Source organism: Nannospalax galili, unplaced genomic scaffold (genome assembly GCF_000622305.1).
Source record: "Nannospalax galili isolate Female #2095 unplaced genomic scaffold, S.galili_v1.0 scaffold995, whole genome shotgun sequence".
Taxonomy (NCBI): Eukaryota; Metazoa; Chordata; class Mammalia; order Rodentia; family Spalacidae; genus Nannospalax; species Nannospalax galili.
Genome location: NW_008337291.1, coordinates 34,709 through 50,653, shown reverse-complemented (window position 1 = coordinate 50,653; position 15,945 = coordinate 34,709). Strand labels below are relative to the sequence as shown.

The 15,945-nt window shown below is 38.8% G+C and overlaps 1 protein-coding gene across 11 annotated transcripts in view; it reads left to right on the top strand.

The window, feature by feature from the left end:
- The window catches only part of R3hdm1 (R3H domain containing 1), a 152,896-nt gene that overhangs the window by 124,846 nt on the left and 12,105 nt on the right, over positions 1–15,945 (top strand). For all 11 annotated transcript variants that reach the window (XM_008832445.3, XM_008832443.3, XM_008832444.3 and 8 more), the window contains 2 exons: positions 6,409–6,563; positions 13,246–13,397. In XM_008832445.3, coding sequence (XP_008830667.1) covers positions 6,409–6,563; positions 13,246–13,397 — 307 coding nt within the window. The remainder of the gene's footprint in view (positions 1–6,408; positions 6,564–13,245; positions 13,398–15,945) is intronic.

The following is a 15,945-nucleotide window of genomic DNA, read 5'->3' as shown; positions in this document are numbered from 1 at the left end:
GGCCTTTTTAAGAAAGGGTCTCCCTGTAGCCCCAGCTGTCCTGGAACTCACTATGTAGACCAGGCTGGCCTTGAACTCACAAAGATCCACCTACCTCTGTCTCCCAAGTTCTGGGATTAAAGGCGTGTGCCACCACACCCGGCTGAAATTGCTTTTTGATGAAGAAAAAATAATTTACATTCTCCTAAGGGGGTGACATATTCTGTCCGATACTGGAAACCCTCCTCTTGGCACTTCTTTAACCTAATGGTAATTTTCCTTCTCTAGGAATCTCTTTCTCCTTCCTAATCCCCAACCTTCTACCTCTTTTCCAGATCACTGGATTATTTTTTTCCCTCATACTATATTATTTTTATTTTTTTCCCTCTTCAGACTATACTTTTGAAACCATCAGAACTTTGTATTCCCGCTTTCTCATGTCTGGATTAGATAAGGGACTTTAGCCCCAGAGCTACTTGTTGTAGGTACCTCTCCTAATACCCAGGCCCAATAGTATAAAACTGCTTTGTTTAAACAAAAGTTAAGAAAAAAAATGTCAAGCAGTTAGAACAGTTCTTTTAAGAATGTAGTTTATTCAACACTTGTACATAAAGTGAAACATGCCTGTAATTAAATTAATGAGCCAATATTCCATTCATAAATCATCAATACTAAATTAATAACTTTTGGTTTCCATAAATAATAGTAAGATTCTTATCTGTGATTAAAATAGAATATTATGGGGGGAATGTTAGTGCTTTTCCAGCTAAATATTTCTAATTTCCTTCTGCGTATAGTAACTTTTGGCAGCATAGATCCCACTGTCATCTTACATTTTAGAAACTTCAATAATCTTTTAATAACCTTTAATCTCTTTAGGAGGCATAATCCAAAATTACATACTTGCTATCCATTTCCTGAGTTTTGGGTTGATTGTTAAAAATTACTGGAATGAGCTAAGCCTGGTGGCACAAGCCTATAATCACAGCACTCGGGAGGCAAAAGCAGGCAGATCTCTGTGAGTTCCAGGGCTGCATAGTGAGACCTTTCTCAAAATATATATTTTGGAATAAATGGTCAAACATTTCATTACAAGTTCAAAATGTAACTCAGTTACCTGTCCTAGGACCATTAAAATTTCCCTCCTGGGGTACCAGTCATACAGAGCATAGAACTTGATGCTTTTAGTTGTTACAGTTTTAGAAAGACTCCTTACTCACAGCTCCTCCCAATATGATTCAAACCCAGTGGGTTTTCCTACCTGGATGCTAAAAATGAATGGAAAACATCTCTGGATGGGGAAAAAAGGTCATTGCTTCACCAGTCCTCAAGACTTCATAAAGCAAAACAGCTCTCCCTGCATGTGAGATGTCCTGGTTAAAGCAGGCTTAGCTCCACTGAGTAAGACTGACATGGAGAAGACAGCCAGCCACCATATGTAAAAATCTTCTATAGACTCATCTGGAATATGGCAACACCATGTTTGTTTCAAGCCAAAACTGCCTCAGAGGCAAAACAGCAAAGCTGAGTCCTCGAGAGGAGTACTGTAGATTGGAAGGGAAATGCCCAGGATCAGAGACACAGGACTATGGATATGGAACCTGAGATATATCATCATTTGAGCCTCGTCTCCCTTTCCTAATTGTTTTATACTGTGAAATCTAAGCATAATAAAGCATGGAAGTATAACTTTGAGGTACACAGGTCACAAAATGTGCTAAATAGCAAGAAAAACCATGAGGTCATGATGGGTTGGAAGCATAAACTTTACTCTGGGTGACTTTTTAGCCCTAGGTCCATTTAGCTGCTTTTCTGTACCAAGTACTTCAACCTGATTCCTATTTTGGTTAATTAGTTTATTCTCCCCAAATAGTCTTTGATTCAAATGAACAATTGATTGGTTCGTTCTCACTTCATTTACAATAATCCTGTTTACCTGCATTTAAGTCTGTCTAGAAATTTAGGTATATTAAATAGCATAAAAGTCTTCTTCAGCTAAAATTCTCCTGAGAATCAAAGAAGGTCCTGGTTATTTGAATATTTCTGTAATACTCATTCCACTTCAACACTTGTCCCTGAGGAAGGTAGATCTTACATGCGGAATCCAGCTACACATTGACTGGCTGGTGACATTGAAAAAGGTATGAACCTTTCTGTGCCTTTGTTTCCTCGTCTGAAAAGTAAGGATAATTGTACCTATTTCAGGAGATTATGAAGGCTGAATCGTTAACTTCATGTGGATAAAGCATTGCTAACATTTAATAAATTTATATGAGTGTTAGCTATTAATACTACTTTGTCGTGCCTTTGAAACTATGATAATTACATGATATCCTAAATTCTAAAGGATTTTTAGACTGAATTCCATACTTAGTCTTTCTAGCTTCTCAGCACATGCTTTCTTTTTTTTATTTTTTATTTTTTATTTTTTGGTCTTTGAGACGGTTTCCCTATATTCCTAGCTGGCCTGAAACTCACTGTGTAGACCAGAGTAAGTCACAGAGATCCACCTGCCTTTGCCTTCCAAGTACTGGGACTAAAGGCATGGGCCACCACACTTGGCACATGCTTTAAAGTCCCATACAGATCAGTTGAGTTAATTTCTCATCTTTTAGTTGTTAAACTTCAGGTCTAAATAGGTTTGGGGGTTTTTTTTGTTTGTATCACTCTGGCTGGCCTCAAACTCACTATGTACACCAGGCTGGCCTCAAAATTCACAGAGAACTGCCTGCCTCTGTGTCCTCAAGGATTGGGATCAAAGGTGTGTACCACCATACCTGGCCTAAATAAGTTTCAAGAAAATTTATTTAAACATCTCCTTCCCATGACTTTGTAAAATCTCTGTTGATCAGAATTAGAAGCATTACATGGAAAAAGATTTTGAAGCAGGATGTCATGATCTCATTTTTGTAAGTAATACAAATATATATTACCGACAGAATAGAAATCTAGATTAGCCATTTGTATAAGTAAATAGTGATTATAGATGATTATTTCACAGTGACTTTTTATTTTCTAAATTTACTACCATGAAAATGTTTTATGATCAGATAAGTTTATTTTAAAGGCATTTTTAATATCTATTGTTTTCAGAACATTTGAAATGACACTTTCTTCTTTACATATTAGATACAAATTAAAATAGCTTCATAGACTTCCTTATTAAATAAGTTCTCTGTGTTGAATTACATGACATCTGTGGCTCAGTGCTGGATAGTTTCCTGAGAGGCTTTATGAGTGAGTCACCAAATCTAAACTGGTATAGTATTCATGGGATTGTTATTTTAATGAAAAGATGGCTAAATGGACTTAACTTCATAAACTAATGTTATATTAAATTAAACTGTTGCCATCAGAACCACTTACTAAATGTGGAGAGTGAGAAACTGGCCATTCTTAGCCTTTCAACACATAGTAAGTCTGTAGATTTATGTAGAAGATGTTTTAATTTGATTCTATTTTGTTAATGTGTTTTTTTCCCGTTTTAAATATAGAGTGTCTACATTTTGATTTAGCTGATAGTTAATTATTTGTTACTTTCTTTTGAAAAGGGCATGGTAGGTGTTAAAATTTCTTCCTTTAAAGCACATAGCATTCTTTTTGGGTTGTTTGTTTTTTGTTTTTGTTTCTTGAGACAGGGTCTCCCTGTAGCCCCAGCTGGTCTCAAACTCACTATATAAACCACGCTGGCCTCAATTGCTCAAGAGATCCACCTCCTTCTGGAACTAAAGGTATACATAACCACACCCAGCAGCATTCTTATTTTTAAAGAGTCTGTTGTTCAAGGGCACAACGCTTAATTCATTTCAGTCACAAGGTAGAGTAATCCATGGCCATATCATCCTGATCACATTCAATCTTTTGAGATCTCAAAAGAGGTTAAATGTGATGTTAAACTTGATTATTGATGCACTCTTTGGATGTACTTGTGGGGACATGCCTTCCCCTCTATTTTATAGACTGAAACCTCTGAAACTGTGAGCCAGTGTAAACAGTTTCTCCCTTAAGAGACAAAAATGAAGTACAGAAAATTGGTACTAGGAGTTGGGCCATTGCTGTGAACCTGGCAGTCTTTGGAATCTGGAACTTCTAGTGCTTTCCACCAGGGTTCTGTTCCACCTTTATCTTCTGCCTTTCACTACACACAGCATATTTGGCTACTATGGGCTATTCTCTAATCTCAGATTTTTTTTTTTTTTCTTGCCTTTTCAAGACCTTTTTGTTGGGTTGTTTTTTCTTTGTGCCAAATCACAGGTGTTACTACCTCCATATCAGGGAGGATTCATTTCTCTCTCTTTGACAAGATTGCTAATACTGCCATTCTCACTTGGTTTCATATCTCAGAATCCTCATTTCCAAGATCATGTTCTTCATGTCACCCCTCTGACAAGTGCAGCTCACAAGTACAATGCAAGTTGCCCTTCCTAACTCATGGCCAAGTGTAGGGGTCAGGAGTTTAGATTTCATGTTATTGTTTCCAAAATGTTCATGGAGGTGGTTATGTGTGTCTGTATATAGCATTTAGCAAAAATGGATATTTATTGGCATTTCCTGATGCAAATTCTGATTGTACTATCCAAATTATCCTACATTAAACCACTGTGACATGGTTTCTGGAGCTGTTCACTTGAAAACCTTATGTATCAGGCTGTTTTCATAAGAGAATTTTAGGAAGGATGCCATTAAGACAAGTCTCCAAAATTTGACAAATATAGATACATTTTAAAAATCAGCAATACATTTACATGTAAATTGGTGCTTTCCCCCATAGATTTTTAGGACAACCTACAATCTTAATCTTTTTAAATAAACTGTAAGAATAACATGGAGGGACTGGAAAGATGGCTCAGTAGTTAAGGGCTGCTCTTGCAGAAGACCCAGGTGAACATGCAGATTAGGAATTTAGCTCAATGCTGTGGCATGTTTATCATGTGCAAGGTCTTTGGTTTGATCACTCCTTCCAAAAAATAAGGTAATACATAAAATATTTGTAGTTTCTTGGGGGAATGTTATTATTTAATTCAAAATATAACTCACCCAACTCCATTGTAAGAAGTTCCTTTCCCAGTTTGTACAAAGCTGGGACATCTGGGGGTGGGGGGTGAAAAGGCATCTGTAACACAATGTCTTATAGTCATTTCCCATTTCTATTCTTGTTCTTTATTAGAGATAGAAAGATGTCTGTGCATATGTGTGTTGATGGTGTTTGTAATTTGGTGTGTGATTTGAAACATTTGTCATTTGATGGACTCAAGATAAAGTTCAGTGTGGTTAGCCTGAAAGTATAGTAAAAGTTTCTTTTGCCTTCTTCCTTGGTCTGTGTCCAAATGTAAGCAGTGTTCCTAGGAAGTTCACAAAGAAGGGGATAGGAGACAGCATATTTTTTAAACCCAAAGTTAGACTGTTGTGAAGTAATTTTAAACATGGTAGTATATAATGTTGCCATCATTTTACAAAAACTTTTCACTGTTATGCCAGATGTGGTAGCACAGGCCTTTAGTCCTAGCACTCAGGAGGCAGAGGCAGGTAGATCTCTGTGAAATCCAGGGCAGCTTGGTATATATAGCAAGTTCTAGGCCAGCCAGGGCTACAGACCTGTCTCAGAAAACAAACACCACCAACAAGAAAGAACCCTCTTCACTGTTAGAGAATTTGTTCTCCTTGATTTTGACTTTGATGTTACTATGTTCCTCAGTTACCAGTTTAACTTTGTATCTGTGGAGAAGGTGGTTGCTCAATTTCATTCTACAATTTAATCATTGAGTATGATCTGTAGGGATTTTAAGCAACTGTGGTAATGCTCTTGTTTCCAGTCAGTAGTTGAGGTTTCTGTATAGTTTCTTTTACTTTAGCAGTTAAAAGAGAGAGAAAGAATTTTGGGTAATGTTTAGAAATGTGTCTTGAGTTTTTCTTTAAAATAGTACTGAATGACTCCATTTTCTGTATGTTTTTAATTTCCTAAGCAAGGATTCATATCTTGGTGTGTTTGTTTTCTTGTTTTTAACTTAGAACCATTCTTTAAAAATTGTCCCTTAACAGATGCATAATCTCTTTGGTCCCCAGCACAGCCAGATTCATAGGCAAGTGCACAGGACCCCATCCCTGTATCCTTCAATATTCTCTTAACCTACTTGAAATTCCTAGTATTTTTTTCAAAGAGATGCTACATATTTTTTCTTTTAATTTTAGAGGTAATTTTCCCAACAGATTACCTAGGCCATCCATATCCCCAGAGACTAGTTGTCATTAAATGTTGTGATACAAATTGAATAATGCCTGTCCTGTGTTAACCAAGTCTGTGACCCAATAAAATTTTTTTAACTATGGAAGAAATCTTTGTACACAGGTTTTTTTTTTTTTTTTTTTTTGAATAGATGTTTTGGGGGAGGTAGAAACTCAACATAATTTTAATTCATTTTGCCATTGCAGGTTATCAAGTTATGCCCAACCAGCAGCAAAACTACCAGGGAATAGTTGGAGTTCAACCACCCCAGAGTCAGAATCTCGTTGGAGGCCAACCAAACAGCATTGGAACTCACATCCAAGGAGTGGTCATCCCCTATCCTTCAGTGCCATCATATCAAGTATGTTTTCTCCCTCCTGCTTTAGGGAGAGATCATTTCAGATCAACCGAATTCTATAGCTTCAGTAAGGCTAATGGCACACATCTGTATTGTGGGTTCAAAGCTAGTGTGGACTTAACACAGTAAGCTCCAGGCCAGCCTGATTACCTAGAGATACCCTGTCTCAAAAATATTAAAGGGATAGTTACAATGTATCTTCTCTGTACTTTTATGTGTCCTTTTGTTTTAATTTTTGGGTTCCCTTTGAGTTTTTGAGACAGGGTCTTAGTATGTAGCCTAGCTTCATGCCCATGGTCCTTCTCAGGCAGGTGCTACCACACTCAGCTACTCTGTTCCTTTAATAGAGAGGAAATACTTCTTTAATACCCAGCATTGCCATCATAAGAGTTTTGTTATAAGGATGCACAAAGTAAAACTTTGTGTGTCTACCAGGTGTGGTGGCACAGGCCTGTAGTCCCAGCACCTGGGAGGCAGAGGCAGGCGGATCTCTGTGAGTTCAAGGCCAGTCTGGTCTACATAGTGAGTTCCAGGACAGCTGGGGCTACAGGGACACCCTGCTTCAAAAAGACCAAAAAAAGAAAGAAAAGAAAACTTTGTATATCCTTATTTTATTGCTTTATTTATGTTTAGAATATTTGAACTACATTGATACTGGCCCATACATTTTGCCTGGTACTGTGTTTCCAACTATACAGGTATATAAGCAAGTGTCCTACTATGTTCCTCAGTTACCTAGAAAGTCTCCTTTGGGGAGAGAGAGGAATAGGAAGGAAGGCAGAGGTGAAGACAGTATTTGATATAAGGAGATAGCATGCAGACTATAAGTCCATGTTTATAGAATTGGTAAGTATGTCTAGTTTCCCAGACCGAGACTAATTTTCCCCCACCTTGATCCCAAATCTTAATGATTCTGTATTAAAAATTCTATGAAGGACTAAGTGTGGTGGCAAACACCTGTAATCTCAGCACTCAGGAGGCAGAAACAAGCAGATGTCTGAGCTTGATGCCAGCCTGATCTACCTAGAGAGTTCCAGGCCAGCCAGGGCTCAACAGTGAGAACCTCTCTCAACAAAACAAAAAATGCTATGGACTTTTATTTATAGATCTAGAACAGAAATATTGACTATTCCACAAATAAGTAGCTATCTTTAGAGTGATGTGACATATTTTTAGGAATTTGGTTTTCTTTCTTTCATCTTTAGGGAGTAACTTATAAGTTGATTTTATTAGCCTCTTGGTTTTCTGTAGCTGAGCAAATATTAAAGAAACCAAGCCAGGTATGTTTGTGCACGACTTTAATTCTAGGACTAGGGAGGCAGAGGCAGACAGATCTCTGTGAGTTCAAGGCCAGCTGAGGGAGACCCTGTCTCAAAAAGACCAAAAGAAGAAAGATAGAAAAACAAAGAACCAACCAACCACCTAAGCCAGGCATGGTGACACATGCCTTTAATCCAGGCACTGTGATAGCAGAGAGAGGTTGAGGTCGAGGCCAGCTTGGTCTACACAGTGAGTTCCAGGCCAGCTGAAGCTACAGGGAGACCTTGACTCAAAGGGAAAAAAAAATCAAAGGTCATTTCCATTCAGAAAGGAAAAATAAAATTGTTGTGAAGAAAAAAGATACCTGTATTGTATCTTAACCTAGGTAAACAAATCAATAATTTATTGTTCAGACCAGTATCAGACAGATCATGAATAAAGTACTGAGCATGTTAAAGGGCCTACTACCAAAGCCTTTAGGAAGACAGAAACTTTCAATTAGCTTTTAAAAGAAAATTGTGGGCATTAATTGTGAAGCTTACCAGGGGAGGAAAAGAGCATAAGCAGAGATGGAAGCATATTCCATACATTTCTAGAAATTTAAGTTAAAATATGCAATATGACAGTGTCAGGGCTAAGGAGCAATAAGAGTATATCTAGCTTTGAAACCTATTTATAATATACAGGAACTACAAAAAGGAGATGCATCATAAAACTAGATTTCACATCTTTTCCTCTCCTGATATCCTGTCCCCTCTGCTTTTTACAATATCCTCCATGTATGACCTAGTCACATGAGCTTCTCCAAAGCTAGACATCATGTGGGGCCAGTTCCAAGCCAGAAGCACTGCCCTCTTCAGGACCCTGGTCTTGATATCTCATCCAGAACATCGAACATCTCTCTTAATTGCCCAAGTACTGTGCTGCTTCTAAAGATCCAAGTAAAAGAGATCTGTCCTTGTTCCTTAAGAACTCATAATCTAGTGAACCGTTATTTGAAAATAAAGTTCAGGGGCTGGAGAGCTGGCTCAGTGTTTTAAGAGCACTTGTAGCTCTTGCAAATGACTCAGATTCAGTTCCCAACACCCAAATGATGGCTCCATCATCCTCTTCTGACCTCCACAGACAAAACACTTAAACATATAAGATAAAAATGAACATATCTGGGGCTGGAGTCTCAGTGGTTAAGAGCACTGGCTGGTCTTGCAGAGGACTGCGGTTCGAGTCCCAGCACCCACATAGTAGCTAACAACTGTCCATAACTGCAGTTCCAGGGGATCAATGCATTGCATGACCTATATGCAGACAATACACTCATACACCTAAAATAAAAATAATAAAGTATTTTTTAAAACGAACAAAATCTAGATTTGATAGTATAGTTATTTCAAAATTGAGCTGTGCTGGTTGTGGTGGCGCAGGCCTTTAATCCCAGTGCTTAAGAGACATAGGCAGGTCTATCTGCAGTCCAGGCCAACCTGGTCTACATCTTGAGTTCAAGGCCAGCTATTATAGGGAAGACCCTGTCTCAAAACCAAAAGCTAGATGAATGAATGAATGAATGAATGAATGAATGAGAAAATGGAGATGGATTCTGAAAATATTATGTAGCCACGACAGGTAGGGTTCTTTTGGAGGTTTTCCATCATTATTTTGTTCTTTGTTTTTGAGGGGGCTTGTTTTATATGGGGGAGAAGAGGCTTGCTGTTTTGACATTGCTGAGGGATTGAACCATTGAGGTTACACACCAAGCAGGCACTTTCCCGAGTTATTTCTACAGCATGTATTTTCACAACTTTGTATCAAGCAGTCCTCACACTGGCTAAATGACTGGAGAAAGTGTTCTGCCCAGCCATGAATGGCAGTCTACTTTATCATGTTTCTTACCATATTTGATAGACTTGTAGAGAGTGATAAACTGTCTTCTTAAAACAAGCCAACAAAGCCTTGTGTTCTTAGCATTGTGTTCTACAGCAGCACATTCTCAAGCAGCATCTCCTCCTCTTTTAGAACTTAAGATTTTTTTTCTTTACTCATTAAAATTTCATTTAAGTGGTAAAGAGATGATTCTGTATAAAAGTGCTTTCTGTATAAGCATGAAGACCAGGTTCTATTTTCAGCCCTTACATAAAAAGCAGGGGTAGCAGCCTGTGATTCCAGAGGTGAGGAAGTAGAGGCAGAAGGATCCCTAGCCAGCCTAGTGGAATTGGTGGGCTTCAGGATCAGTGTGAGAGACTTCATCTCAAAAAATAATCTAGAGTGTTGTGACACTATTCTTGGGGCTAGATGAACAAACATTACCCTAGATAGGGAGCCAACAATAGACTTACAAAGTAAGGATGCCATTAGTTCCAGTTTTGTGAACTAACGAGTTTTATTGGAGTTACTTAGCCAAAGTAGCAGAAGCAACTCAAAAGACAACTGCATTGCTAAAAGCCTTCCAGCATGGGTAACAGCTCACAAAAGCAGGAAACCTGGAACATACTATACAACATACAGGCAGCTCAACAGACTAGAGAGTGTCTTTTCCAGGCAGCTCAACTGATCTGTTTCCAGGCACCTTGGCTGTCTGAGAGTCTCTCAACAGTCTTTAAGGCTTACATATGTTTGGGGAGAGAATGCTGTATGAATCTGGTCACTTTCAGGGACTTCTGAAGCTGTTGAGTTGTTTACTTCCTGAGCTTAATGACCTTCCCTACAGGATGAAATGTTCACCTCCTTTTAGTACATTCTGTTGTTTGTCTTCCTTTAGAGCATCTTGTTTACTCGCAGCATTTCCTCCAAAATGGAATTTTACCCCAGAGGAAATTGCTTTACAACATATGGTGATTGAAGTATACACCAAAGGTCATCCTCTGGCCTTCACAAGCTAGTACGTAGTTACCATGTGTATGTGTATATATACACACACACACACACACACACACATGTACAAACAATGAAATTTATTAAAAATAATCTCTCGGGGCTGGAGAGATGGCTCAGCGGTTAAGAACACTGGCTGTTCTTGCAGAACGTCCGGGTTCGAATCCCAGAACACACATGGCAGCTAACAACTGTCCACAATTCCATTTCCAGGGGACCTGATAGCCTCTTCTGTCCTCCACAGGCATTGCACAACACAGGTACACTTACTTACATGCAGGCAATATGTGCATACACATAAAATAAAAATTAAAAATTAATCTCTGAATGTTACACTGCCTTAGTAAGCAAAAAGACTGAAATATGTTGCATTTTACAGAGATAGATAAATCAGATAATAATTCTGGCCTCTAAGGGACTGCACACACAGTGCACATACATGCAAGAGAAAAAACACTTGGACTAGAAAGATGGCTCAGCAGTTAAAAGCTGTTCTTACTGAGTACCTGTGTTTGGTTCCCAAGACCCACATAGAAGCTGAAAACCATCTGTAACTCTAGTTCAAGGGGATCCGACACCCTCTTCTAGTCTCCACAGACATTGCGTGCATGTGGTGCACTTACATACATTCAAGGAAATTGTTCACACACATAATAAAAATTAACTTTTTAGGTCTTTTTGAGATAGCGTCTCCCCGTAGCACCAGCTGTCTTGGATTCACCATGGAGACCAGGCTGGCCTCGAACTCACAGAGATTCACCTGCCTCTGCCTCCTGAGTGTTGGGATTAAAGGCGTGTGCCACCACGCCCGACCAATAAAAATTAACTTTTAAAAATTCATATACATAGCTGGGTGTGGTGGCACATGCCTTTAATCCCAGCACTAGGGAGGCAGAGGCGGGCTGATCTCTGTGATGATCTCTGTGAGTTTGAGGCCAGCCTGGTCTACATAGTGAGTTACAGGCCCCCTGGGGCTACAGGGAGACCCTGTCCCAAAAAGATGAAAAAAAGAAAATCATACACATAAAAAAGTAAACTAATTTTTTAAAGTTTACTTTGTATTTTGAAAGGGTTGGTTCTGTTTCAGAAATATGTTACATAAGCAAGACTTTAGTTATTAACTTCCTAGTCACAGAGCGAAGGTTAAGAAAAAAACTGTAAAGAAGGGGCTGGAGGGATGGCTCAGCAATTAAGAACACTGGCTGTTGTTGCAGAAGATCCAAGTTCAAATCCCAGCACCCACATGGCAGCTAACAACTGTAACTCCAGTTCCAGGGGATCCGACAACCTCTTCTGTCCTCCATGGGCATTGCACGACATGGGTGCACTTATCTACAATGCCAGCAATACACGCATACACATAAAATAAAAATAATAAATAAAAAATATTTTAAAAAGAAAAAGACTAAAGAACTCAAGCCATAAAGCCAAAGTACATAGGCTGGAGTCTCACTTTCTTAACTAACAGTACAACTTTGGAGAACTTACCTAACTTCAAATGATTTCTCTATAAAACAAAGCATGATGTCAGTCATAGTATGGGAAAGATCAGGCAGGACATAGACATTTCAAACCTATAGAATAAAGATGCCGGGCGTGGTGGTGCACACCTTTAATCCCAGCACTTGGGAGGCAGAGGCAGGTGGATCTACATAGGGAGTTCCAGGTCAGCTGGGGCTACAGGGAGACCCTGTCTCAAAAAGACCAAAAGAAAGAAAAAAAAGAACAATTGTATTTTAAAAGAAATTGGGAACAGACTATATTGGAAGACTGGAGAAAGATTCAGAGTAGAAAGAATAGGTGGGCATTAAGACTTAGCATGTCTGCTTTTCCCTTCCTTGTGTAAAACTGCAGCCTTTTGGGTTGCAGGTGGTGGCACCCCAAGCTTGAGCACATTACAGTCTGGGCTCTAGCATTTTAGACCAATTAGTAAACCTGCAGTAAATCCAGTGGTTCCTTCCCTTGTCCCATGTCAACATTTAAAGCCCTTTTTCAGGCTCTGCTCTGCCCAGTGGGAACACATGGCTAAGACCATAGAATTAGAACCTCTTAGGACAATAGCTATCCCTAGGCTGTTTAATATTAGCCTTCCCCCTTTGTAGAGTTTCCTGACTATCAGTGGATGGCCTTCTGGTGAGTGCCTCCTATTAAGTGACCACCCCCCATTCGTGGAATGCAGGAGTTGTTCCCTATGGATTTGTGGTTTCCATCCTGCGCCCTGTGTATACTTTCACACATTTCCATACAGACAAGGTCAGATAAAAGTTCTGTACTGCCTTCAACATAGAATTGTAAGACAAAAAAATCCCAGATTGCCAACCAAAAAGAGGGGTCACAGTTTCATGTTTCTGACTACTGACCTCAGCCAGAAACTATTTGGATGATTCATAAGTGGCCACCAAAAACAGCAGCTGCCTTAAGGCTACTTAGAGCACAGAAATGGTGTGATGGTGAACTTGTCCTGGCTTCTTATACTTTACAAGTTTATAGGAACTTGTCACCTGAACATCTGCAAGTTTAGAAAAACTTTTTTCCCTTTAAATTGTCTTTCAAATTTTAGGTTTCACTGCCTCAAGGTTCTCAAGGAATTGCCCATCAGACTTACCAACAGCCTGTTGTGTTCCCTAACCAGTCTAATCAAGGATCTCTGCCCACAGCAGGAATGCCTGTATACTACAGTGTCATTCCACCTGGCCAGCAAAGTAATTTAAGGTGAGTATGACTACAAAACCTAATCCTCTAGCTTCTGACTGTTCACTAGGAGTGTGGTTTGCTGCAAGGTTGAAAGTTAACTAAATGACTGAAATCGTTTTCTTACCTAAATATGATGCAGTCTGTTTTTCTGATGATTTTTAAACATTTGTGTCAACTAATCAATCTTTCTTTGACATAGAGTTGTCATACATTGAAATTAGAAAAGTATATTGGGTTGAACTTTACATTTATGTGAGTTTAAATTCTGTAAGAAAGGAAAAAATGCTCTTTGAGCCTCTTTTTCTACAAATTATATATGGCTCTATAATACCAGCTGTTTCTAGAATGTTAATGAGAGGTAGAATTCTTTGCTACAGTAGTAAGATGAAGGATGAGAAAATTACTGAATGGCCTGCCTTTATTTATCTGAAACAAAAAAAATCACTCCTATGTTGGGAAGAAGCCGAGAGAAAGGTAAAAAGACAATTTTGTTTTTCTGAGTTACTTCTGTAGGCCTTCTCTGAGGTGCTTTTGTGAGGGAAGACAGGCTGTAGGAACCTGTAAGATGGCTTAGGTTTTAGCATTTTCCTTGTTTGCTATATTGAATGTGCCACCACGGGCCCCGAGATTTTTAACTCTTGACAGTGTGAAGAGAGGTGTGAGAGTATTATGCTGCCCCCATCTCTAATTGTATTAAGTCTTGCAAGATATTAGAGATTGATTTCCCTGGAACAAACCAACACTTCTCTAGTCCAACTATAAATAACCGGTGTTGGGGGCAGAATGGGCTATACCCAAAGAAGAGAGTATGTTTCTGTCAAAATTCCATCTATACACATTACAGAAGTTATTTATCAGTCATGTCATGTACAGAATTATTGATAGATCCCTCTACGTGGATAAAAACATTTGTAACACAAGTTTTTAAAACATAACATTCTCAGGCCAGGAGTGGTGGCATATGCCTTTAATCCCAGCACTGGAGAGGCAGGGGCAGGCACATCTCTGTGAGTTCCAGACCATTTGGGGCTACAGGGAGACCCTGTCTCAAAAAAGACCAAATAATAATAATAATAATAACAGCAACAACAACTTTCTCTGTGTATGCATGTGTGTGTATATTACCTGCATGCAAGTGTACCTGTGTCATGCAGTGCCTGCGAAAGCCAGAGGGATGTTGGATCTCCTGGAACTAGAGTTACAGGTGATTGTTAACCCCCATATCAGTGCTGGAAACTGAATCTCGGTCCTCTGCAAGAGCAGCTAGTGCTTTTAACCTCTGAGTCATCTCTTCAGCCCCACATCATAACATTCTTAACAGAAAACTTTATTTCTGCTTCTGAGGTGTACAAACCATATTTCAGATGTATTGGGACCATTGCTTAAAGTTTCACTTTAGCTATTTTTTTTTATTAATCTAGCAATTGATGTTTGCCACTAAAGCTAAAATACCAAGGTTATTCCTTTACATTCCTAGATTTAGTAGCTTATAGAAGTTATATTTTATCTTACATACCCAGTGTATTTATATGAAAAATGGAAATTTGGGTCTGAATACCCAAACAACTGAAACAGGACCTACCCTAGAATAGGAACTTGGTAAATCCAAACTAAATAAGTGCATTTCTTCAGTGGCAAAGACTAGCATATACCTATGTGTATAAATATACATGTAACTTTATTTTTTTTCTGTGGCTCTCTTTACTTTTTAGTATTTTCTTGATTATAATGGATAATGTTAACACAAATGAGTACAAGGATATATGAATGAAGGGTAATCATTATGCTTCACATTACCACTCCCCTGGGTAACCTCTGCCAGATTGGCCTTGCTGCCTGTAGAATACAGGAATAAATACACATATGGGAATTGGGGGATAAGTCTCAAATTGGCCCTCTTGTCCATATAATACAGGGATAAATACACATAAGGAATTGGGTGGTTTTAGATTGGCCCTACTGTCTATAGAACAAAGGAATAAAGTGCATGTTAAGTCTTAGTGAAATCTTGCATTTTTCCCTTAATGATAGATATATTGAGTCTCAGATTCTGGGTGTGACAGTGGGCCCCTTTAATCCAACCCTCAGGCAGAGGCACGTGAGTCTCTGTGAGATAGAGGCCAACCTGGTCCACATAGTGGCTTCCAAGCTGGCTGGGACCCTGTCAAAAAATATGTATAGTCCAAGGGTATTTTGGAGGGTGCACGCCTTTATTTTCAGCACTTACTTTTCTTTCCTGACACCTCCCACACACGTGCTACATAACAAACCCATATTTCTCTCCTCCTTTCTATCATTCCTTGCTTTTCTCCTTATACTTACATATCAACATACATAATATGAAAAATTGAGAAAGATTGATTAGCCCATATAAGTGTGAAATTGAGTAGATAAGCAATTGCAGGTAAATTCTCCACAATTTTTTTTTTTTTTTTTTTACATAGTCATGTCATGTCTGACATGGCGGAATTTTATCTGCTATGCTGGATTTTTTTTTTTCCTAACACCCCACATGCATTTATTTCATTACACTGTGGCTGTGTGATTGATCAGTCTTCAACCTTTT